This window comes from Trachymyrmex cornetzi, unplaced genomic scaffold (assembly GCF_001594075.2).
Source record: "Trachymyrmex cornetzi isolate Tcor2-1 unplaced genomic scaffold, Tcor1.1 scaffold122, whole genome shotgun sequence".
NCBI classification, from domain to species: Eukaryota; Metazoa; Arthropoda; class Insecta; order Hymenoptera; family Formicidae; genus Trachymyrmex; species Trachymyrmex cornetzi.
Genome location: NW_017295784.1, coordinates 3,060,091 through 3,083,064, shown reverse-complemented (window position 1 = coordinate 3,083,064; position 22,974 = coordinate 3,060,091). Strand labels below are relative to the sequence as shown.

General features: G+C 34.8%; 1 protein-coding gene across 1 annotated transcript; it reads left to right on the top strand.

Moving 5' to 3' along the window:
- The first annotated feature begins 646 nt into the window (after nt 1-646).
- LOC108768654 (persulfide dioxygenase ETHE1, mitochondrial) lies at nt 647-16,100 on the top strand. Its single transcript, XM_018519175.1, has 6 exons — nt 647-944; nt 3,886-4,030; nt 7,311-7,496; nt 11,206-11,294; nt 13,645-13,855; nt 15,340-16,100. The coding sequence occupies exons 1-6, from the start codon at nt 816-818 to the stop codon at nt 15,405-15,407; spliced, it is 828 nt and encodes a 275-aa protein (XP_018374677.1). The 5' UTR covers nt 647-815; the 3' UTR covers nt 15,408-16,100.
- The last annotated feature ends 6,874 nt before the right edge of the window (nt 16,101-22,974 follow it).

Sequence of the window (22,974 nt, the reverse complement as noted above, 5' to 3'; positions counted from 1 at the left end):
GTCCGTGGGAGACGGCCAATCCCCCTCTCATTCTCTCTCCCATTACACCATTGAATGAAAGAGATAGTAATGATCGTCTGCCACGGTCCCTCTCTCTCATCCCTATCGACCATTTTGACACACGGATCGCGCAGTCCATTCTCTACGTCTTTGGTATATCGGGTGCTTTCCATTTGATGGCACAAGTCGACATAAATTCAATCTTTGTTATTCTTTGAAAAAGGATAAAACGACGCTTGTGTCGACTTGTGTCATCAAATTGAAAGCACCCATCGTAATGCATCTTTAATGTCGAGTAATAAATTGCAATAAATCGATTACATAATTTATTTTATATTAGTGTTCTGATATTTCATTTTTTGAAATCGGCTAAATTTTTCAAATCTATTATATAATTATGTACTTTCGAAGAATGCTAACAAGTGTTAACCGGAAGTAGCTACCAAGGTGATAGAGGACTATCCAGGATTATGTAATTTTCAAGATAAGCGGTCGTCTCGAAAAGGCGTGACCACATGATATAAACATCTGGATATCGCTCGATACAAATGTAATTCACATTTGTCTCATTAATGGAAATAATGATTTCCCGTAATTCACCAATCAGCGAGTGACGCAACGTAACGTGACAAACTGATACGATTAAAACGATGGCAAAAGATAATCGCGTTGCACAATGTCGCGGAATCAAAGCGAGAGGACATAAATTGAGGGGACTGGAAGTAGTGGAAGCTTGTTGTCGTTATCGTCGGTAGTTATGCGCAGCGCTACGTGACGAGGCGAGGAGTGTGACATTGGCTTTATATAAGCGAGCTATGATCCGTAATTTCTACCGAGTATCATCGCTGAGAATTTTATGGAGAAAAGGGACACGTGCGAAACATGTCATGGTTGACGTTCTGACGGAGCGAGTGCCCTTTTCTAAGGATTTCCTGTTTCGTCAGGTAACATTCCTGCGAGTTATAAGTCCGATAAATTGACTAACCGGCGCATGTCCAAGGAGCTCGCCTTGACTGCAACGTCATCTGACGAGCAGTGTTCTAAGATGACTCGATTATACATTCAAGATCGTTTGGTCATGAACGGATTTGTATGAACTTAGCCGGTAATGAATTTCTTTAATAATTTCCTTATGAAATCGTTTATATTTTATATACAAATCTTATATAAAAGTGTAATTAAAAAGATCTGAAAATCATTCAGGTAATTTTGATAAATTAATTAATTCTTTTTATACATAAGCAGTTAGCGCTGATAAAAATTAATTAAATAAAATTTTTATATGAAATTATATTTAATTTGTATGAGAGGTTTTGTAATAAATAATTCAAACGGTTTTATACTTCTTTGGATAATTTAAATTGAATATTTTTAATTAAACTATGTATAATGTAATCAGCCGACATATCAACTAATTGCAAGTTCATTCGAATCACGTCTTCCAGTCGATAAAATGACCGAACCAAGCGTATTTAAAATGATTTCAAATGTAAAATTGGAATAGCGACAGCCTTAGTCACTTCTTCTCACACTTTTCGTATATAAAGATAAGAGTAACTTTGACTGAACTTTGATTAACAACTTAATATATTAGCGATAATTCTATCCTTTTTAAAAAATAATATTTGCAAATGTTACCGATAAATTAATCACGTATTAAATAAGTGATTAAATTAATTTTTAGAGGTTTGATCGAAGTTACTTTATATATATTTTAAAATAACTATTTAATTAGTACCAAAATTTTTGAACTCTTCTTTTTTTAAATAAAATTTTTAATCTTTAAAATATGATATGAGTTTTTTTATTTTAGTCTTGAAATCGTTTTTGAAAACGATCTTAATTTTAAAAATACATCTACAAAAATAGCTTGTTCAAATAATTTTTATATCTGATTTATTACAATTTTGAAAGAAAAGGAAATAAAAAGTACGAAAAATCTTATTGGAAAGTATAAAAATGTATTTTGAAGGAATAGATCTCGGAATAGGTTTAAAATCTATTTTATGTAGAGCTTTAAATAAAATGAATATATATTTGATATTTCGAAAGAAACAGAAAAAAGAAAGTATTGTAAGTATGATATAGAAAAGTATAACTAAAAAAGGTAGACTTCTGTTTCCTTTTCTCTGTGTTGGCTGCATATAAAATAAAGCAACTTCGTATTCTGGATTTCGAGGGATAACAGAAGGGATTGCAGAAAAATGTAGAAAAGCGCGGTCAGGGAGAACATTGAAATTCGCGTTCGCATTTGAAACATATTTGAAATAACCTTGAACGAACTTTACATCCGAGAATTTACTCGGATTGCAAAAATTTTGATGTAGAAAGTGCAAGTACCTCCGGCTGACTGAAATATCTCAAGAGAGGATTTTTTTTACAAATATGAAACAAACTTTTTCTAACAAAAATGTCATGTGAAATTTTTCGTAACTTATAATTTTATTATACGTTCCATATGTTATATAATACTAACAAATACGTTTTAAGTAAATTCTCTCTTTTTTTTTTACTCTTTTTCACTCAGCACTGTTTACCGCAATGGTTTAAACACGGGATGTTCTTTGATGTGTTTTGTTTCTACATATGATGTTTTATACTGTACTGGTCAACCGTAACTGAATGCGTGTTTTTTTTCCATGAAGCTTTTACCGTTTATAATTTTAACAGACGTTTGAAATGGTTTGAACAAAAATTTGATTTACCGGTCGAAAAGTAATCGGTTTTGAGTTTATCTTGATGCGAATTGTATGGAATGCGAATATTCATCATTGTTTTTACGCTTGTTAGTTCCTGCGTAACAAGATTATATTGCAGCAAAATGTAACATTAATATTAGAAGTTAGAGGAAATGTACTACCTGTTTAAAAATGGCCAAATGAATGAATTTAATTCAAATTCATTTTCGCGACGAATATGGATAAATGGTGTGATGTCGCTGTAACAAAGAAACTATGGTAAAAAGCGTTGCCATATGTATTTTCGTTTATATATGGTTTTATACCCAAAGCAAAGCGCATTTCGTTTTTCGGTAGACTTCAAGTCAGAATCGGATGAAAACGCAGGTGAAATCTGACTAAAAACAAAAATTATTACACATCCGAATTATTCCTAAAAACAGTTCAGTGCTGACTGGATTAATGAATGTTGCGCGTTAACATTGGGGGAAAAAATGTAAAAAAGCATTTTGTTTTTCGTTTGCGCTTCGTGAAAATATAGTTTTGTACAGTTTCGTGGATTTTCAAAGAATTATATTTTCTGCTGTCCCCTTGCCTCCCGCACATCATACATGAATCAGAGGGTCGGTGCAGCGCAATTAAACATGTGACAGGATTCAAAATGTACAAATCGTTGTTAAACGACATTGCAAAATGTGGACGCATTTGTTTGTTGCCTGCAATTGATTATCTTATCTATCGTATTTTTATTTAGTTTGTAGTGTTTGTACAGAATATATCGAAATACATGTGCGGCAAATATTATTTAAAAATATAAAATTTTATCATTTCCTTTGCGATTTTTTATCACGTATAATGTAATATGTCATATGGATATGTTTACATGCTTCCCAGCGAGAAATAACTCATCGAATTGATATCGAATCGATGACGATTTCGACATTAATTCGACGTCTAATTGACGATCATTTTTCGCTGATTATCTTATTACGTTTATTTCTTTTTAGCGTTTTAATGTATGCAATGCACATGTATTTAATTAATATTATTTGCAATGACGTAATTATAAAGACACAGTCACGAAAATTATATTGTCATTAAAACGATAATAATATGTCATTTATGTTATAACGTAATACAGATAATGTAATTTTAAATCCGGATGATTGTTAGGAAGAGTAATGAATAACTGTTTAAATCTCTCCAGCTTTTCGACCCAGTATCCAGTACGTACACGTATTTACTAGCCGATATCAGCGATAAGGAAGCGATTTTAATTGATCCGGTCATCGAATGGGCTGATCGTGACAAAACAATCGTCGAGGATCTAGGATTAAAGCTGAAATATGCCCGTGAGTTACCAACCGAGATCATTATCTCGCCCGTAAATATTGCGGTTTGCGAAAAATAGCGAAAAAGCGACGCGCAGAAGTGCCATGCAGTTTTTCATATCATTCGATATTATTTAGTCGGCATTGTGTACTCTGCATGTTACACTCCAGCTCGATTACACGTGTAGTTTACCTGCATATATTTTGTAAGCAAATTTGAATTTTTGTGAAGTAGTAGCGCGTTAAAATAGTACCACGTAAATATTTATAATCGCTGTTTACTTTAAAAAAAAGAAAAGTATCTTACTTACGTCGATCCTATCACGTAAGTTTAAAAAAGTATCTATATATTTAATTGAAATAATATTAGAAAAAATATTGCAATAATATCCTCGCGTGTTTCGTTCTAATGTTCGACCACTTTTATGATGTAATACATTACATACTGATCATTTTATAAGAGTTCTATTAAAGAGCTTATTAGATTTGAAATATATATATATATCGGTTCAAATTCGAAAGCGTTGCCTCAACTACGAAATTTCGGGAAACTTTCTAGAAATATCTACCGGTTGTTAAGCTTTACATATCGACGTTTATTGCCCTTTTAACTTTTACAACTCGTGAAGTGCCAAATCAATATCGATAGCCACTTCCATAACGTTACGCGTAATAGAATTTTTCCAATTTTCTGGGTTTTTTTATTTCGCAAGTTTTGACGTAACTGAACGTTCTGAAACGTTTCTCAACCGGATTGATCGACGCATAATTGATAAGAGTTATTGAGACGTTGTTTCGAAATACAAAGTACGATTATTAACATTGCATAATATTAATCATTCTGCGGTTGCGGAAACCTAACATTTATTGACGTACTCAACCCGTAAAACACTCGGATCGATAACTAATTAATTACGTACACTAATTAACAACAAAACGTATTATCTTACCGGCGTCGTTACTCGATATCGTCGGAAATGTACTTGTCGGCAATTACGGCGATGCCCCGTGCCGTGATTTACGAGTTGAGGGCGCAGAGTTATATCGCGAACTATCCTACTAACCGACCAATATTTGCCGAACTTCGTAATGAATTAGCATGCAATCCCGCCGCCGTTCTAAGGACGGTCGTGGACCCCGCATAGTTTCGCCATTGTCTCGGGGGTTAACACGCCCGTGGACCATAAACCCGGTGAGAGTGCGCTCGGGCATATTGTCGAACTTCGCCAATTTCGATAAAGAACTTCGACTTCGGCACGAGCCGATATGATTTCGCGGCCGCTGTTTAATTCCCAAGTGTATCATCACGACGAGAGCATTATTTCAACAAATCGTGCTTATCGCGTATGAGGGCGGATTTGCATGAAAATTAATTAAGTTTAACCCTTGATTGAAAGTTTGACTAATCAGCAATACAACTGTTGAAGCTATACGTAGCAAAATGTCTGCTAATCGAAGCAATAATAAGAAATTAAGGAAAAAGGTAATTTTAACATGTTGGCAAAGATCTAGATAGTGAAACTAAATATTGTATACACTTAAATATTGAAAGAACATCTCTGTAAACAGAAAAAAATTTGATATACAGGATATGAATTTGACCACAATTTTGTGTTTTTCAAATCATTAGTATATTTCATAAAAGACTCTGAAGTTAATTATATCTTAAATATATGCTATAATAAATATAAAAAATAATTAACATTCAAAATAGCCAGCTTTATATTTTAGCTTTAATATAATAAGCTTTAAGGTGCCTTGAGAACTCAATGATGGCCGCGTATTTTTCCACGAATAAATTCTCTCATCTAGCCAACAGAGCGGTCTTCAGTTCATCAACCGGTGAAAATCTTTCGGTGCAGTCTTTTTAGTATTTAATAAGACGTAATAATTCTCTCTTTCTCTCTCCTCCTCCCCCTCCTTTCAGAATTTGTCCTTTTTCTAATAAATTAGCAAACTGACGTTGTATACTTAATTATTTTTATGGCAAAATGATGACAAATAGCGTGCTACCTGGATAATGATTTGATAAACACGCAAAATTTTGTAGTCAAAACTTTTTTATTACTGTGTATGCTATTAAATATAGATTTAATTAATTTAATACATAGTAAATATGTTTAAAATATTAAAATGCAGTATCAAAATTTAAACATTGAATATAAATAATTTTATATATATTATGATCCTTGTGTTGTTTTCCTTTTTAAAGCACTTTAATTTCTAATTGTTATTAATTTCAGAATCAAGATAAATTAGCATTAGAATCTGCCCCTACTTGCGCAGGCAGCGTTAACCCTTTCGAAATTTGCACCCTTAATGGCGAAGGGATTTTCGGTTTGGCAAGAAGGGACAAAGTTTATGGCGTCGTATAATATATCATGATGAAAAAGGGTTGATAGGATTACCTTATTACTTATTGTATTATCAGACCGCGAAGTGGTTTTTACAAGATATCGCTTTGGCTAAGTGGAACGTATGCACTTGTTTATGCGGAACTCTGCGTGTGCCAATTCTGTCCCGAACAAACAGACATTTCCATAATACGCCTCTCTCTATTTTCCAATAATGCAAACGCCATTAATGCCGTCCCACTCCCGCATAAAACTATGCGCATTATTCGTAACTCAGTCATACAAAGAGAATGAGGCTGCTAATTAGATTAATAGATTTAACGTAATTTAATTATCTATTGAAACTGAATTATATGCACGAGTATTTATATGTATGCATAAATATTTTAAAAATAATATACAAACTATTTCAGAACTTTCGACATTAATTTTCGACTTTTTAATCAATATCGAAGCATCAACTGTACAAATTTTTAAACACTAGTATTATATAAATCTCTTTAAAAATTAATTACTATTCCTTAGAATCATTTTTAAATTGTTTATCAAATTTACAACGATATTGGCATTAAATCTTAGGCGTTAAAATTTCGTAACTACCATTTCTACATTGGGATGATCGTATGTCATTTTTCTCGGTTAAGCGACACTCTGTAACATATTATGTGATCGCGATTTCGCGTGGATTCGGCGTTTATCATTATGCATTTGCTGGTAACAATGAACGCGTTCAAGCCGAACAAAGCTGCTAAGAGCAAAGGCGTCTTTGCTCTGCGTCTTGCTTGGCAATGGGCGCGTTCAATCCGAATAAAGCGGCCGGTCTGCTCGTCGAGCGATTGAATGTGATTGCTTGGCTTTATAAGTAACAGCCAATCATATTCATTTGCTTGGCAGGCAGCCTAGCTGTTTGCCGACTTGAACATACCCAATCTTTCTTACTGTTACAGTGAACACCCACATGCACGCAGACCACATCACCGGGACGGGCCGACTGAAATGCCTGTTGCCTGGCTGCAAGTCTATGATATCGCGTAGTAGCGGTGCTGAGGCGGATGTACTCCTAGAACCAAACGATCAAGTCCAATTTGGCAGGCATAAACTGAGAATATTGCCCACCCCAGGTCATACCGAAGGTTAGGAACATTCTCTCTTCGCATAGATTCGGCTTTGTTAGTAATGTACTCTGGAGAACTTGTGCAGGGTGTTGGGAGAATTTACGCAATGGAATTTTAGGATAAATCAATATTTATTAAAACCGGATTATATATCAACATGTATGGAAATTATACAATCAAAATTTTTAATATTTATGAAGGATCCCGCATTAATTATGGAAAATTGAGTTCCGGTGAAATGAGTTAGTTTTCACGTATGATGTAGCTTATAATGTGATGAATAAAAGATGACACAAAGATAAAGGATAGTTTTTTTAGCCTTGTGTCTATTATATCTTTTGTTCACCACATTATAAATTACATTATATATATTAAAAGGATTTACTATATAATTAGTAGACTCAGTACTAATTTTAAACTTATAAACTAAATTAGTTCTTATATATAATGTTATTTATAACGTGAGATGAAAGAACAAAAGATGACGTAAACACAAAACTTAATAATGGATAGTTTTTTATCTATGGTGTCGAAGGTGTAAAACTTGTGTTCACAGAGCATTTTTAGTACATCGTAATCAAAAACTATTTATTATTGAATCTGATCTCTATGACACTTTTTGTTTATCATGTAATACTTAAGGATGTTTTGTTCATTATATTTAAGGATTTCTAAAAATTACAATCTAAGCCTTTACGAATTAATATCCTTTCTTCATTAGTCATATTTTCTAATTTATTATATTTGTTTTTATCTTAATCTCAGATGTTCTTATTTAAGTGTGTTTAAAATTTTAGATGTGTATTAAATATTTTCGCGTTACACCTGTATACTGTTCCACTTTGCAATTCATTAATCTTTAGAATAGAAAATGGAGAACTCGGGAAATCGATACGCGCTTAATTGACGCCATTAAAGTTATACATATTACTGGTGAAATATATAAAACTATTTTTTGTCGCTCAGAGAACGTAACTTTTGCTTTTGCCTATTTTTTCGTGCGGTAAAATATTATACCATTGTCCATTTAGCTAGCATCCCACCATCACCTATGTGTCAGCTACATGGAGTGGTAAAATAGAGCACAACGCTGCCCTATAAGGGGCTAAGTGCATAGTGTATCATATTTGATACATACGTGGATTTCAGCGTTTTCTCGACATGTTCTGTGAGCTATTTCGCGTTACGATATATGTACGTATATGATATATTGTCTTGTTGAGTCTACGAGTGAAAAATGAATCTTCCTATTTTTCCCTTTTCTTATCTTTATCATTTTCGAAAATGGTTTTGCTTGTTAACGTTCATTTTTTTAATAGGAAAATTATTTAAGTCTCGGTTTATTTAAAAGAAGAAGTTGCTCTAGATTCTATTAAAACCACACGTTGCTTTTCAAGCTTTTCCCTTCGAGTACCAGTGTACAACGACGTATTCTGTAAATCTTCATGACGCAATCTGGTTTAACGCGATTTTTAATGCGCTCGCGCGATGAATACAAAACACGACTTTCGAGTGGTGTAACGAAAGTTTCGGGGAAATAAATGTTGCAGGAAAGTTACAGAACACGTCCGTATACCACTGCGATATCGGAGCGCATTTCTTGCGATCGATCGCGCGTTCGCCCGGTCTATTATTTTATTAATTGAGATGCCGAGAAAAAATATGGCGAAATATTTTTTGTGAGGGCTGTGAGAGGCGGCTCTATTTTATACATGGATTGAAAAGATCAAAAATATAACGCGCGTTCGCATCTCGAATACAAGATCGATCTGATCAATTGCAGCTTCTGTTATAATAGAAAGACGAGCACGTGTAAATTTTGTTAAAAATATTATATTTAAAAATTCATTATAAACTTGATAATGTCTGACATGTAGATTACTTATTGATGAAAAAAGAGAGAAAATAGAAATACGAGAAATTATTACAATTTTAAATTTTAAACTTTTAAATACATTATTTATAATAAATTTTATAGAAAATTTTGTTCTATTCTTATTTTATATTATATACTATTATAATTTAATATTATTATATAGTATAATTTTTTGTCGTATTCTTATGTCGTACAAATTTTCTAAAAAAGATGAAAATTTTATCTTAAATGTTTCTGCATTGTTCTATCCTCTTATATTCTTTTTTTTTCTTTTTTTATTATCTTCAGAAGAAGAAAAGTATGTGCTGCAACCTTTTGAATTTTACACGCGTGTTGCGTATGAGATACCAGTCTCTGGAGTGATTAACTTGAGCTGTTCTCTATCCAGGTTATATCGCAATTGCAATTTTCTGCAGTTTTTTCAAGACAGGTATTCTTATATTAATATCCATTTTATCATTGAGGAAATTTCACTTAGGTACATCAAAGTTTTCTTATACAGGCTGTCCCGAAATTAATCTTCACTACTGAAAATTATAAACTTAAATCGATCAGCTTGAATTTTTTACTGAACTTTAGCAAAAACGTGATAGAGTATCATTTTGTTTTGCTCATCTATTCATATTAAAGTTTGTAATTAATTTTTAAATTAAACTGTCACTGAAATAATTTATTCCATATTAAATAAAAACCGTAATTATATCTAGTTTAGAAACTCAAAGAAACTTGCAGAATTTTCTGTAATTGCTATTTGCTAATTAAAAAATTATTAATTTTTAGCGATGATATGAACAGCTTCCTTTTTTAATTTAGTCTCAAATGTTTATGATATTCAGTAGAGAGAGAGAGAGAGAGAGAGAGAGAGAGAGAGAGAGAGAGAGCTTCGGAAGATGTACATGTATATGTACACGTACTGCGTTATTGGAATTTATTGTACGGCGAATCGAGATGAAAAAAGGGATACAGTCATTCTTATCGATCGTGCTGAATTCGCTACTCGTCGTAGCTCAATCGTTTGTTCGGGAAAAATCCTGAAAGCGTCTACTGAGCTATGTATCTCGATTATCGAACTCACTCGATAGGCTCGATTTTTCGTGCCGAATACGCGAATGCGTGCATTAAATACCTGCGGGTTAGATATTCGATATCAGCTTCATTCCTATACGCCGTAAAACTCCAACGATGCTGATTAAATTCCTAGATATTTCAGCTCTTTCACGGAAAATGTACCACATACATTTCACGAGAAAGGAAAATCGGTAAATATTTTGCAAAACACATACATACGTTACATACGTTACATCTGAATAACACAAATAATTCTCGTTGGAATTTAATTTTGATGTCAGATTGCATTTTTGTTTTGTTTTTTTTTTGTAAAATCGTTATCATTGACCTAGTCTTTACAAAATTGTTAGAAAAATAGTTATCGTAATTCTATTATTGGCAAGTTACCGTACGCGTTTGCAGAAAATTTTCCAATTACCTCACTTGATTCTAAACCGTTTTTTTATATCCGGGGGGATACGAATCATGTTCTCTATGTCGGATACACCTATCTATTGCATGCCAATATTTTTCGAGCGAACGCCGCGTAATATATCTGTTCGCAATTTCTTTCTTTTCCACCTTTCCTATTTTTCTTTTTTACCGAATGCGATATCGCAAATGGAATGAACGAGCCGACGAGTGAGAGCTCAGTTTATCGTGCCGTCCGATTACGGCACGAAGCGAATCGCCGCGAAGAGATAAATACATATTTGGCTTGAAAAACGACACGATATTTGCCGGATGGCGGTCGAAGTGCAGTGAAGCACGATATCGTAAATATTCCATCTGATATCTGTGCAGGTTGCGTCACGTACGTTTGCGATGAGCAGGCAATCGCGTTCACGGGTGATGCGCTGTTGATACGAGGATGTGGCAGAACTGACTTTCAGGTAAGCTCAGCCCGGAAACTCACTAGAAAGGTCGTGTCTTCTTTGCGGATACGCGTGATTATTGCACGTCATATCCGCGTCTTCGATCGCACATATGTGCGATTAAAGGAGACAACGGTGTCACATCTTCTCGTTCCGAAGAGCGAGAATGTCTGCGATAACATTTAATATAAAATCCATTTACCTCGTTATGGGTATCTTTTGTGATCATAAAGGAAAGAAATGCGCGAAGAAATGGGAAAAATCTGAACTCTTATGTCGTGTAAAAGAAAAACTGAGTACGGTTCCCTAGACTCTCGATTTAGTATTATTAACTAGTGCCATTCCATTCAGGCTGATTTATCTCGAGGTCCAGCTATAAATAAAAACTGGCCAACAAACGAAACTCACAATTAGGCGACCATGTTCAGTGTTAAATGTGCGCTGAGAGCAGTCCTCGTCAAGTTGGAAACTGCATTCACGCTTTTTTTGCGGAGAATATGCGATCTCCTACGAGGTTAATATTATTACATTTTTGTACTCTCGTTTTGCTTGCAATTTTTAACTGGTGACATATGAAGATCAAATTACATAGAATTAGAATTAATTAATCTACAGATTTTTAACTTTAAAGATATTTTTAAGGATATTTTATATCTCTTTCTTAAATATATATTACACGTATTTTTTAAATAAAAGAATTGTGAAAAAGTTACAGATTTTTCTATATTGCATTTGTATGAAAATAATACAAAAAGTTTGTAGCGATTTAGAATCTAGATAAAAAATTATTTCAATACGAAGTACATCTATTTACAAAATTATATAGTAAATATATAAATATTCACCTTATTGAACTGTTTCATATGTATATAATATTCATTTTTATACGGAAAGTATAAGTCTAATTTTAATTTTTTTACAGTAACTCTCTATACACCTAATACATCCTTAATAAAAATGAACAAGTAATATGACTCTTTTATTCATAATATATTAATATATTAATCGATTTTATTAGAAATTAATTTTACTTAAAATGGATTTAATTATACTTGCGATTTGAAGTTTAGTTATATAAATATTTGCAATTTTGAAATTTTTACAGTTAAATAAAATTGTTCGAGCAAACATTATTAAGCATTAAGATGCGCTTCGATCAAAAATAGGATTGTCTAAACTTGATTTATTGTTATGAATCTAAATTTAATTTATAATTTAATAAAAGTTGTATAATCGAAATTTCCTTGAAGAGATTAACTCTAAAATTTGTCAAAAAAAATTCAAGCGTGAAAAAGTACGGTAATTTTAAGCACACCGTGTAGACAGATTGCACGTGACTCATGAAAATCTTCCTAGATTGATCGACCCGCACTCCCGAGTTCATTGACCCAAGTAGATATTAATTTCAGCCAGCAAGTTGCCATTACATCTCTTTCAGTGCATTGCTATCGTTTAATCAAAAAAAACAAGTGGCTCTTTTCTTCGGGCCGGAAGTGTCGTTTGCAATTTGTCGCCGATATAATTGTCGGATGTCGACGATTGGTTTATTTGAAATGTCACAACTAATCGACGATCGATGCCGACCTAGAACAGACGCGGACGACGCGGTGGCATCCTGAATTCTCGTTGAAACGTTCGACGGACGCGTGCAATAACATTTTCACTACGTGTCACACGTAGTGCAAATAAACGTCGATATATCATCGGGAATATGAAAGACTTCTTCTCCGCAACTTTCGCGTGATGAATAGCCGTCCGTCATCGTGCTCGACCGCGTGTCGGTGCATTTTATAAACGTGCCTCGACCTTTTCTTCCCTCGAAAGCGCGGCTTAAACGACGTTTTAACACAGGAGAACGATCGGAATCATTATTTTTATCCGTGACATACTTCAAACTTCACTTTAAATTTTGCTTTATTGTTAGACAGTAAACAAGACTGACATTGATTTAAAATTTAAATTATTGATTTTCAATGAATATCAATTTTAGCACTTGAGAATATATGATCTCTGTACCTATAAATATTTTAATAAGATTAATACATTTTTTTTTAGCAACTGCTTTTATTAAACAAATTAATACGAAGTTAAATTTTTAGTAGTTTACAGGATTGAATATGTATAAATTTACACGGAATTATTTAAGCATTAAAGATCCAACTTAGGGCCTTTATTTCTGATTTGTTGCGTATTCACATCACAATCTTAAAAGATACTGTATTAATATTGATTAAATTTTTAATTCTTCATTTTTATTTATCAATTATTTTTTATTACGCTTTTTATTCTCACTTATCGTGTATTACAAGTCTCATAGCTTTATGACATAATTGCCGTGCGCTTGAATTATTGTACCACCTGTGCACAGGGCGGATCCGCCGCGATCCTGTACAAATCCGTTCACGAGAAGATCTTCACGCTGCCGCGAAATTACCGACTATACCCCGCACACGATTACAACGGTAGAACCGTCACCACAGTGGCCGAGGAGGAAGCCCTTAATCCCAGGCTGTCCAAGTCTTTGGAGAAGTTCGTCCGAATTATGGACAACCTTAACCTACCTTATCCCAAGATGATCGGTAAGTTTAACAAAGGCATTTAATTTACTCGATACAGTCAATCTTTTTCTATTACCGTCTTTATGTCAACATTAACATAACATTTTGAAAAGGAATAATTTTTTCAAAATTTATCTTCTCGAATTAAAAAAAATATTATTGACGTAAATAAATACAGGTAATTTTGTTATAAAACTTTTGTATTAGACATTTGTTGATATCTTGAATAGCTTCCGAGATGTTACAAAAAAAGTTAAAAATTTTAACTATAAGGAGTGATTTTGCTAAATTCATATTTATGTATAAAACTTACACATATAAAAAGTTTCATTGAAACTAGAATTGTACAATTTGGAAGGTTTCCTTGTTAAGCGTTGTAGGGGCTCAGACGTACAACGCCCTTGATAGCAATCAATAATTAATGTATTGATGGAACGGAGCTTATCTAGAATGCGTTATCAAAACTGTTCTCTCAAAGAAGCCAGGGGGTTACACGAGTCCCATTGGGATATTCACATTCTATTTTTTGGGGTTGTGCACGCTCCGCTATCAGCTTGATTCGCTGATAAGCTAATAGCCGTCCTTAGGACGTTACAGCGTCGTTCTACCTACCGGTACAGTCCGGGAAGCAACTGCTGAATCGAGAAGATCACGTCGATCGAACGTGGCGCTTGATCACGTAGCTTCTTCTTACGAGTAAAAAGTGAAAAAACTCTGGAATTCCGAACAAATTTGCGGAAGTGGCGAAACTTTTTCCGACGCTTGAATCGATTGAATGAGATGTGAAGCGACGCAAAGCACAAGTTAAGCGAAAAATTTCACTGACAGTTATGTGACTGACGTTGAGAAGGAAATGATAAAAAGAGTCCCTTACAGAGGATGAGCGAATTAAAATAGGATTTTGCACGAATCCATTTCGCGAGGTTTTCAAATTTTCAATATTTGATATCAGGAATCGATTTCGAGATGAATTTTCAAGATTGAATTCTTCTTAATTTCACATTCTTTTTTCTGTTTCTTGGATTCAATTTTCACGTGACGCGATTCTAAATTAACGAAAAATTGATAGTTATGATTTCATGGGAAGGAATATTTGCAGCCACTGTGTCGCCTTCGGGTAACTCTTCTTTGTAGCGCGTCTAAATATTAAATGTGAGCAGAGACGCCGTTACATCCTACTGGTGGAGCGAAAGGAAATCGATGAATTTGCCAGTTTGCATACCGTCGTATGTTGAATAAATGAACCTTTTATCTCACGGAGGCATGAGCCAAATTTTGAAAAATGCACGAATATTAACAAAAAAAAAATGAATTATTAAAATTATTTCATGTAATGGAAAACAATTGTCGTATACAAGAGCAACGAATTATACGTATAACATGAATTATTGTTAGTTGAAAAGTTGAAAATACAAAATCGATAGAAAAACATTAGATTATTGCCCGCGTTTGACATGTACCATTTTTGCAACAAAGAGCTTGAAGGTAATACGACGTTGTTTCAGATAAAGCTGTACCGGCCAACAAAGTTTGCGGTCTATACGAGGTGAAAGAAGAAAAGGACGAACAATGAAAATTATTGACAGCACTGTAGCCGATGCACTAGCACGCTAGTATTGTAATTCTACACTCTATTAATAATTCATGGTCCCGATAGTTAACGTTTATATGTCACGAATAGTGCGGAATTATTCCGTGTTTTAACGTATATATTATTATCAATATCATTAACATTAAATGAGAAATAATCGCGAATCTTGTCAGTTTGCTAACGAAAAGTATTCAAAAGTGATATAAGGCAGGTGATATGGTAATTTTTAATATATAATTCGCGTATACATAGCAATGATATGGTTGAATTATTTTCCTCCATTCTGTTTTGCATGTACGAGCTCGACGTTATTTATTTATGTTTATATTCGCGCTATTTTAACGTATTAGAATCTATCTAAAAATTTATGCGTTAAACGGCAGACATGTGCCATCTCTTTTTACATGCTAAAATTTAATTATGGCACTTTGTTTGTATGCTTTTTCGTACGAGCGTTTTATTCATCATAACAGTAACGTAACCGATAACGCGTATCAAATGAGCGCTTTATTTCATGTGCACACTTTAATGGGTTAAAATGCGCATTTTATGCGTTTATTTCATGTTCTTTGAAGGATACGACATGTATAAAATGTACGACCGAATGACGGAACGTTGTATAACGTTCTTAACAGACGTAATTTTGTTTACGATAGAAATAAAATTATATTATACAATCGCACGTTAATCTTTTGCATCCGACGTATGCGTCATGCAGTTATTAAGAGAATTTTTGGGATGAATATTTACATTTTCATTTCGAATTTATCAAGAAATTTGCACGATTCCTTTTTTCCATATTTTAAACGGTGTCTCGGAATTACGACGTAATATTTTACGGACGATGTCTCCGAGGGCTCTCTCAAGTAGATTTTTCCTTAATGGAAATTTTTCCACTAGGCTTAATTGCCGAGATATTTCGCTAATTTAATTCCAGAGACTTAAAATAAATAATAAAACTTTGTGCTACGATTTTCGGGTGAGTTTTTGTTTTAACGGAAAGCTTTTACTTGTCGGATCTGCTCACCGAGGGAACATTGGGAAAACCGTAGACGATGGTTGCTGGCCAAGTAAAACAATGGATCGAAATATTTTTCACTAAGCTCAGGGCACCCTAGGTTAAAATATATTCTATGCATTTAGGATTGTCATCCCTTCGACCGCGTCGCGACGTCGCGACGCTTATTCTAGAGATCTCTCTTGAACTGCCAAGTTCCCCGTAACACCTCAATTTCGCAAATTACAATCGCTTTGAGTCATCACTTACTTTGTAATGCTTTGTACTTGACAACGTACTCTGCGGATGTCATGTCATAATGTGTTTTTTTAACAAACAGTTATTGAATTTTTTTATGTAATACGTTTTTTACGTGTCGATAGATTTAAATAGTAGAATTCCTAAACGCATGAAACATGAAACTGACTAGGTTGAATGACAACGTTCGATAATTTATCCATTCCGAATCGTCAGACTTTTTCAATATTATATAACGATAGAAGTCATTATCTCATTTAAACTGTATTTACTTTAAATCTTCAAATGATTATCATTACCACTCCGTACTATCATCGCATACAATCGCAGACCCATCGATAATCTCGACTGAATATTCCAATTATACTCTGATAGAACCGACACTCTCGCGCCACGATAATGCAATCCACGTGTAATTAGGAAGATCCGCAAATCCATCATCTACTACGGGGATCGAGGGGATATTTGCAGTTTGTGGTGCGCTAATAATAACTTTCGGACCAAGAGGTGCATATGGTTTCGTAAATTGTCGAAACAGAGACGATTGAGACTATCGATAGGAAGAGAGAAAAACAGAGTGAGAGGACAGAGAGAGAGAGAGAGAGAGAGAGAGAGAGAGAGAGGAGAGAGGGAGGGGGAGGCAGAAAAGCGTTCATTGCTGGGTCCTAGGACAAACCCTCGAAGGACAAGAGAGAAAGAGCGGTGTCACAAGAGAGTGGGGGAGGAGAGAGAGAGAGAGACAAGGCCCTTGTAATCGGGTTGTCGAAACCGGCTCCGTGCGCCTCGTCGAAACTCAGGGTGAAGAGACCCCCATGGTGCTGGTGCTGGTTTCCTACTGCATAGCTGAGGGTTGAAATCGATACCGTTTCCAGGGTAACCAGTACGGCTACGGTACCCGACACACGGGCGAAGGCACACGGGCCAAGGCTACCTACTCATGCATTTTCATGTGCCCGCCGAAAAAGGCCAAAGACAAGAGCGTTGTTGGCTCGCTTGATGTTGATTCGCTCGCGCGGGCGAGTCGCGCGATCGAGTGACGAGGAATTTTCTGATCCTGGTGAAAATTTCAAAAGAATCCAATTTTCCGGAAGCGCGCTCTTCTCGCTTATATCACTTTTTGTAAAAAATATGATTTGATGTATATACCTATTAATTTAATTTGCAATATTTAACTATGTTTTTTTCCCTCTTAAATTCTTTCTCTTAAATTTGTCTTTTGCTCTTTCAAATTACGAGATTGCTCGCCGACGATCACAATAAAGTGTGGTAAAACAAAAAATTACTTTCTTTTCAGTTAGATTGTTTTTTCTTGTTTGGAAATCAGTGAATTCGTTCCACGGTGAATTTTTTAGTCAAATATTGAAGGCTGTATGTATATAACTTCGGTGTTCGCGGATTTATTTTTCGATTATGTAGAGGTGAAAAAAAATACGCCTTACAGGTCTGTGTCACGTTTTCATTGCTAGCTTGAAGCTATGTTCTTGTAATAGTGAACTTTATCTTATCTTTACTTGACTTTTACATCTAATCTTGCATTTTTGTATAATCTCTTATAATATATCCGTTCTTGATTGACTTTGTGATCTATTGCTTACGATTGAAATGTGTTAGTAAAACTACGTGTCTTAATTAATATCAAGTTACACAGTATCTAGACTTCCAGCGGATATTAATTTACGTTACTCATTACGTTACTTTTGAGTAGTTTATACACACAGAAGAAACAAAAAGGAAATATAGCCGCAGAAGCTCATCTATTAAAACTTAATTATAAATTTAATAATATATAACATGTAGCACATATCTGCTCTCTTTAAATTCTTTGAAGTGGAATCTCACTTTAAAGAGTAAAAATTGAGCGAGTCTTGAAAAAGAGTGGCTTAATTTTCAATCTTTAACAGCAAGATTTCACTCTTCAGAGAAAGATTCACTTTCTAAGTTTTAGAGAGTACGTTCCTTTATTAATTTTTTTTTTCCTTCAATCCAGTTAATAATGAACTATTAATCTAGCGATACTAACAAATAAAATTTTAATTTCGTAAAGCGAGCAAGATATTGGCAAAGCAAGCAAATAAAGTGAACAATAAAAGAAACAAGCAACAATATTTCTTTACGTCATTCACGATGGGGCCCTCGTTATCTGAGGCGGGTCCGGGTGGCACCTGCCCCATTTGTTCGCGTTAGAAGATACCGCGGATTGTTCGCCGCATTTTATCGCAAGGACGGCCCTCGCGGTGTTATCACTGAAAAATGGCCGCGCTGTTGCGAGGAGGAGGACGGACCATCCGGTTCGGAACTTAATGCGTTACTTTGTGCAGCAGCGGCAACCCTTTCTGCTTTCATCTCGCTTATACCTTTCTTGCTTTTATCATAAAGTTCAGCTTCTTCAAGAAACTGCAATTTCGAAATACCGCGATCTTTGAAGATTCAAGGCCGTCACGATCCGATAATTATTTTCGAAGAAACACAGTGTCAAAGCATATTTTTTTCTCTTTCGTTCTCTTTCTCTCTTTTTCTTCATATTTTCCATCAGCATGAGATGACATACGGAATAGATAAATAGAGAGAGAGGATAAAGGAAGAGAGTGAGAGAGCGAGAGAGAGAGCGAGAGAGAGGGGGGGAGGGTTAGGGGGAGGGAAAAGGGGAAAAAATAGGGAAATAAAAACGTGTCACAATTCGCGAGCTCGTAATTGATTCTGAAACGCGCAGGATTCCCCGCGGCAGCGTTAACGTATTATTTCAGTGCCACGTATCGCGACGTAGCTCCGTGAATGCGATACATCGAATGGCAAAATTACTATTTCGACGTGCGGAGCCAATTATCGTAGCCAACGATGTGTTGTAACGATTGCATGTAGTTACGCACGAGGGGCTCGACTACAAATATCGTTTTTTTTTTTTCGGTTACGACTTCTGTAAACAACGTTATGTTTATTTAATCGCATTTTGTAAAAAATTTAGGACATAGCTGGTCGTGCGGTCGAGTAATTGTCAGCCGCTTTTCGCACAAATGTGATCATTTAATCAATGATCGTCTCGCGCGTAATCGTGGAGAATATAAAAACCGTATAAATGTACGATACAAAGAGAGATGTGGAAAAGCTATGAAAAGGAATTAAAAATTTACTTTAAATCCGAGCTCTGGATTATCATATGTATTTTTCGAGCGGATGTGTATTTTAGTCCGCGAATGTCATTTTTAGCTTATATAAAGCAAGTTGAAAAAATCCGGGGGGGCTTACATTTAAAAAACTATTCTTTGGCAAAATGTATTTTTAGTTAACATTCAAAGTCGACGGACGAAAATTTGCTAAATTATATTTTAATATAAATTAGCAGAAAGAGAGCGCCGCGTTATTGCAATATGCCATTTCCAAGCGCTCTTTAGCGACTTGTGGTTTATTTTGCAGCGGAAGTCTGAATAAAATAATTTTAGTTGATGATACATTCTTTTTTTTGGATTATAAAGTAACAATACCCATCTAAGCGATTTTTGCTGAATCCAACATTAAAAACTATTTGTCAGATTCAATAAAATTTTCTGAAAAATAAGAACGTTAATTTTCTTTCTGAACATTAATTGAAAATTTATTACCTTTTTTGTGGTAATTTTTTTACATAGTCTGTATCACTTTCTAATACCATATATTCGACTTGTGTTAAATTACACGGAAAAAAGAAAGTAGCTATCGTAACTAAAAACTGCATGTGGTAACTAAATGGCAGGTGTAAAATATGGACAGCTAAAATATAGATATCATAGCTAATGTCTTAGCCGTGATATCTATATATTGTAGCAGCAACAGCAAACCATTTCGCTGTAGTTTATAAATTTATGGTTACGGCAGCGATTATAATAAACCAAGATTAGCAGCGACAGAGGAAATCTTTTTTTCTGTGTAACATAAAAATTGGAGTGAATCATCGATTTGGGACACACGTGAAATATCAAATATGTTAAATTTAATATAAATTTTTTAATGGTGTCACAACAAACTAATCTATAACAGACGTAATTCATAACTGGGGTAAACTCAAAATTTCCATCAAAATTTGTAATCTGATCATTCTCTATGCTATCCCCCTCGCACCGAATTAAATCTCGGTAATAATTAAGTCGCAAAGTAGTGTTTTATTAACATTCGGAAGAACCAAACGTTTTAATCAATTCTGACCTCCCGCAGCTTAATTCGTTGAAGCCCCTGTAATCGTTTTAACTCGAAACCCGTTAACGCACAGTATTTTTATGAGGAGAAATCTCTTTCTGTTATTTTCGTGTACGGAGCAGAGAAAATTCTGTTAAGGTAGCTAGTTGATGATAGCAAACGCGAGCGGTGTGCAAAAAAGCGTGAATTTAAGGAGATGTGACGGGAATCAAGGGATTTTTCGCTGTCGAAGGAACGACTTCCGTTCGACGGTTGCATCGAACAAAACATTCCCTCTTTTTAAAGGCGTATCCTGCGAATGCTCGCGCACACGTGATCCCCGGAGTCTCGACGGAGGAATATTTGCACGGTTGCTTCGTCGTTCTTACTCCTCTCGAGTGGTGCTCCATACAGCGGTAACATGATTTCTTTGTTACCTTATTGCCGTCGCGATAGCGGCAGTCGAGAATCCGTATCTACAGGTTGTTGATTTTGCCATGAATGCAGATATTTCAACTTTTGCTCCACCGCAACCTCACCTTTTCCCGCAATTTCACCCCTTCGTCTTCGTTCATCGTCATCCACTTCACCCGTTCTGTTCCTTCTTCTAGTTGTCACCCACTTGCCTCGATTTCTTGCAGAAATTTCTAGGTATAGAATCAATTTGTTACAACGAATTCTCGCTTCTTCAGCGACTGCCATTGGCCGGGGTCGGTTCTCTTGACATCCCCCGGCGCAAGGGACAAAGAATTTCTTTAATTGGCAAAAGGAGTCGCGCCTCGCATTTTTACGAACGGGATGAGTCTCGGCGCGTACTCGTTTTCTTAAATTACACGGGAAAATTACAGAGTTGCGCTTTCTTTGTCAGAGTGTAAACGAATCGTGCAACGTTGATCAAAGTATAGGCAAAACCATACCTTATTTTTTTTTTTAACAATTAGTATTTATACACGTTCGTAATAAAGTTCTACAATCAATAGTAAAAGCGTTCTCTCATTTAATAAAATCTAAAAGTAAATTTAAATAGTGCGTATAATTTGTTTATGTCGAAATGTGTATGAATACCGAGTTATTAAAATGCTACTAGACGGAACAGTCACTTCGTTGAAAATTCTGTCAAACAAATGCTTTTATTAATTTCTGTAAAGTTTGAAAAGTGGCATGGCGCAGGCAACAACGTTGTTCCCGGAACCGTTTCAATTACGCAGGAAACAAAGTTGGTAATAATTCTATTCGGAAATATTTCGCTGGCATGTGCAGACCTACGAATTCAGAGATTTCCGTAATTCTGACAATAACGTTTGCGGTCTCTTGCGCCTCTATAATTTAGGACCACAAATAAATTCATTAAACGCATGCAACATCGTGCTACTTGAACATGGAATAATTTAAACGATAAACCGGACATCAGTAATGAGTATCAAAGTCCAAATAAATCAAAAATATCGACGTACGAACCGGAAAATTGTATATTAAAATTTACGCTTAATCCCGCACGAATGGATTCAACGCCAATTTCCAATATCAATTTTCAATGTTTTCACAATATTACAGTAAAAAAACACGAAACCATATACAGAAGAGAATAATCTGGAAAAATAATTCTATTGGAATAAAGGAGAAAAATGGGAAATTGAAGAATAAAATTGTATAATTAATACTTATATACAAAATTTCCCATCTCTCGCGTATATCCTTCCACGGAATTGAATTCTTCAATTAAGGACGTTGGCGTTTATTAATTTTATTGAAAAACGATAACAACAATAGCATGCTAAATGTAATTAAGCATCATCCGATTGCTCAAAATATACAGAAATCACATTGTGTTTCATTACATTACATCTTTATCGTGCAAAAGTTTTCAATAATTAAAATAACATCTGCCACATTTATTCTCTTTGTTATATATTTTACGGGTATGTTTTTTTAAAACAATTTCTCGCAATCTGGAAATCCGAACAAATACATTTTCTCGTTAGGATTGAATAAATCGGACGAGAGCTATCGATTATAATTAATGTCAAAGAAGAAAAGAGATAATTAATATTAGACATATATTTATCACACGAGGCTTGTTTATTTAACCGTAAACGTCAGGCGTGCTGGTTAGGCACTGACCGAATTAATTGAAATCCTCGCGGCGGG